Source organism: Eumetopias jubatus, unplaced genomic scaffold (assembly GCF_037043125.1).
Source record: "Eumetopias jubatus isolate StellerSeaLion01/CBP00866 unplaced genomic scaffold, mEumJub1_p1.0 scaffold_1, whole genome shotgun sequence".
In the NCBI taxonomy this organism is placed as follows: domain Eukaryota; kingdom Metazoa; phylum Chordata; class Mammalia; order Carnivora; family Otariidae; genus Eumetopias; species Eumetopias jubatus.
In genome coordinates this window covers 40,312,693-40,315,392 of record NW_028274807.1, presented here as the reverse complement: position 1 = coordinate 40,315,392, position 2,700 = coordinate 40,312,693, and the positions used below count along the sequence as shown (strand labels likewise).

The 2,700-nt window shown below is 34.7% G+C and overlaps 1 protein-coding gene across 1 annotated transcript; it reads right to left on the bottom strand.

The window, feature by feature from the left end:
- Window positions 1–1,140: 1,140 nt before the first annotated feature.
- On the bottom strand, window positions 1,141–2,241 carry HTR1F (5-hydroxytryptamine receptor 1F). Its single transcript, XM_028116458.1, has one exon. It carries the CDS (start codon window positions 2,239–2,241, stop codon window positions 1,141–1,143), a length of 1,101 nt encoding a protein of 366 aa, XP_027972259.1.
- Window positions 2,242–2,700: the final 459 nt, after the last annotated feature.

Below are 2,700 nucleotides of genomic sequence, written 5' to 3'. Positions count from 1 at the left end.
CACATTCCCTCTAATAAAAGGGATATAATGTTTAAATTGAAAGTATGGAGCTGCTAAAGTGCCCAAGTACCACTGACATTTTAGTTAGCAACTGAACTTGTTAACATTAACAGGAACAAAATCTGTTTTATATTTTAAAAAAGACATTAGGAATATAATAACTATGGTGAATAACCTAGGGTACTTGGTGCCTTAAATTGGATTCCTAAATAAACATGGGGCAGTTAGAACACCTTCCCTGCACCCCTCTTGAATTACTGTTACTAGCCTAAGGTTTTGATTTCAAATGTTGGTAATACATGGTTAAGAAAATATTATTCTAGGAATTTGTTTTAAACAAAAAGAATATGTCAAATGTGTACAAGTTCTGTATTCAGGATTATTTGGCAGTGCCTAACTCACTTTATGATTACTCTTTGCTATCTAAATACAAAGAGAGTATCAATCTCTGACTTTGACATTTCCTCCAGTCATATTAGGAGTCCTTGTTTTTGTTTGTTTGTTTTGTTTTGTATAAAGATTTTATTTTTAAGTAATCACTATACCCAACATGGGGCTCAAACTCACAACCCTGACATCAAGAGTCACATACCCTCCCGACTGAGCCAGCCAGGAACCCCAGGAGTCCTTGTTTGTTCCTCCCCCCTCCCGTTTTTCCCAGGATAAGATGAAGAGGGACAGGAATAGTTAGGTAGGAGAAATGTGTGCTTTGTGGTGAATTATCTTTCCTATAAAATAACAGAATCATATAATAAAACCATAGGATTATATAGAAATCACGGATGTTGTTAATTGAACACTCTTCTGTAATATTTTCCATAAACCTGGAAAATCACTGTTATTAATAATAATTATTATAATATATATTTCCAGTTAGCCTGTTAGGGACATTGCATAGGCAAAATTTTGCTTATAAACAATAAATTATCTTCTTATTTGAGTACTCTAGAATGATGGTCAAAAGAAACATCTTTTACTCAGTAAGTTTATAGTCATGTTGCTATTAAAATATAAATTATATTCTTATAATTTTAGCAGTTTTAATTTATTTCCTTCTAAAAGTTTAAATGTTTTATTATTCGGCCACCATTTAGTTACTTCCCCTCAAGAAATCCCCAACCTTTTAATGATAAACTTTCTTTAACATCGGCATCGTACAAGCTTTTGGAATGCTTTCTTGAAGTCTTCATTAAAGATTGTATAAATCAGTGGATTTATAAGGGAATTGAGATAGCCAAGCCATGTCAAAAAATTTGACATTTCTTCAGAAATTTTACACTTTTCACAGACATTAACAACCAATTCTTTAACAAAGAAAGGCAGCCAACATATTACAAATGCACCCAAGATTAATCCCAGGGTAGTGGCTGCTTTGCGTTCTCTTGTGCCTGAGATCTTTTGCCTTCTCCAAGATTTCTCATGCTTTAATTCAGACCTGGAGCTTTTCACTGTGCTATGAATTTTCTCAAAGTCTGTTGATGGATAAGATAAAGATTTTTCTAGCATGTAGGGTTTGGAGACTAGTCTAGTGCTTTTCTCACCACTCCCCAAAAGGACTTGGCCATTCACCTCCTCCTTGGCAATCCTACTTGCTTGTCTCTTGTGGTATAACGTTTTTGCTGCTTTATATATTTTGTAGTAGAGGATCAAAATCAATGTCAATGGGATGTAGAAAGCTCCAAACGTTGAGTAAATAGTGGAAACAATGTGGTCGTGTTTGATGATGCACTCATCATCTCGGCTAGTTCCTTGGTGCCTCCAGAATAAAGGAGGCATAGAGATAAAAATAGATATAATCCAAACAATTGTAATCATAATGCCAGCATGCTTGGGAGTCCTTTTCCTGGAGTACTCCACAGCATCTGTGATTGCCCGATACCGATCCAAAGCTATAGCAGAGAGATGTAAGATGGAACACGTGCAGCACGTGATGTCAATGCTCAGCCAGATGTCACAGACCACTTGCCCCATAATCCAGCTCTCTCTCACAATATACACAATGCTGAAAGGCATCACCAGGACAGCTACAAGAAAATCTGTGACTGCAAGGGAGCAAATTAAATAGTTGGCGGGGTGGTGCAGCTTCCGGGTCACAATAATTGCAGCAATCACAAGGGAGTTGATGGTCGTTGTCATCAGAGCCAGCCCAGAGAGAGTGAGGGACACGAGAATTTTGGATGGCATTCTGTTTAACAGTTCTTCTGAGGTCAAGTTTTGATCAGATGAGTTTAAGAAATCCATTTTTTTTGGTTTGTTTTAAAAAGTTTAATAGAGCTGAAAAAATGGATACCTGTAACAAAGGAGGAGAAAATCAGTTCAGAGAAGTCTTCAAAAATTGTTCTCTCCCTTTCAGAATAAATTTTTAAAAAGTATATGTGTGTTTTCCCAGAATATTCTATGGACTAAAAAATGGGAGTTTAGATTATAGATTTTCTTTTCCTTTTCATTTAATTAAAAAATTCTGATAAGAACAGTAACAAATAATAACTTTCAAAACATTTCTTAAAATACAGCTCAAATAAAACAATTTTTATGAGTAAACTTAACCTACTAAGTAAAATCTCTACCATTATAGAATTGCACTTAAAAACTGTATTAATCTTAGCTATGTTTTTCCTTTCATCTATGGAGAAAAAGTTCAGTAGCACCATGCCATTAATATATATATATATATGCATTATATAATGTAATATAAGAAAA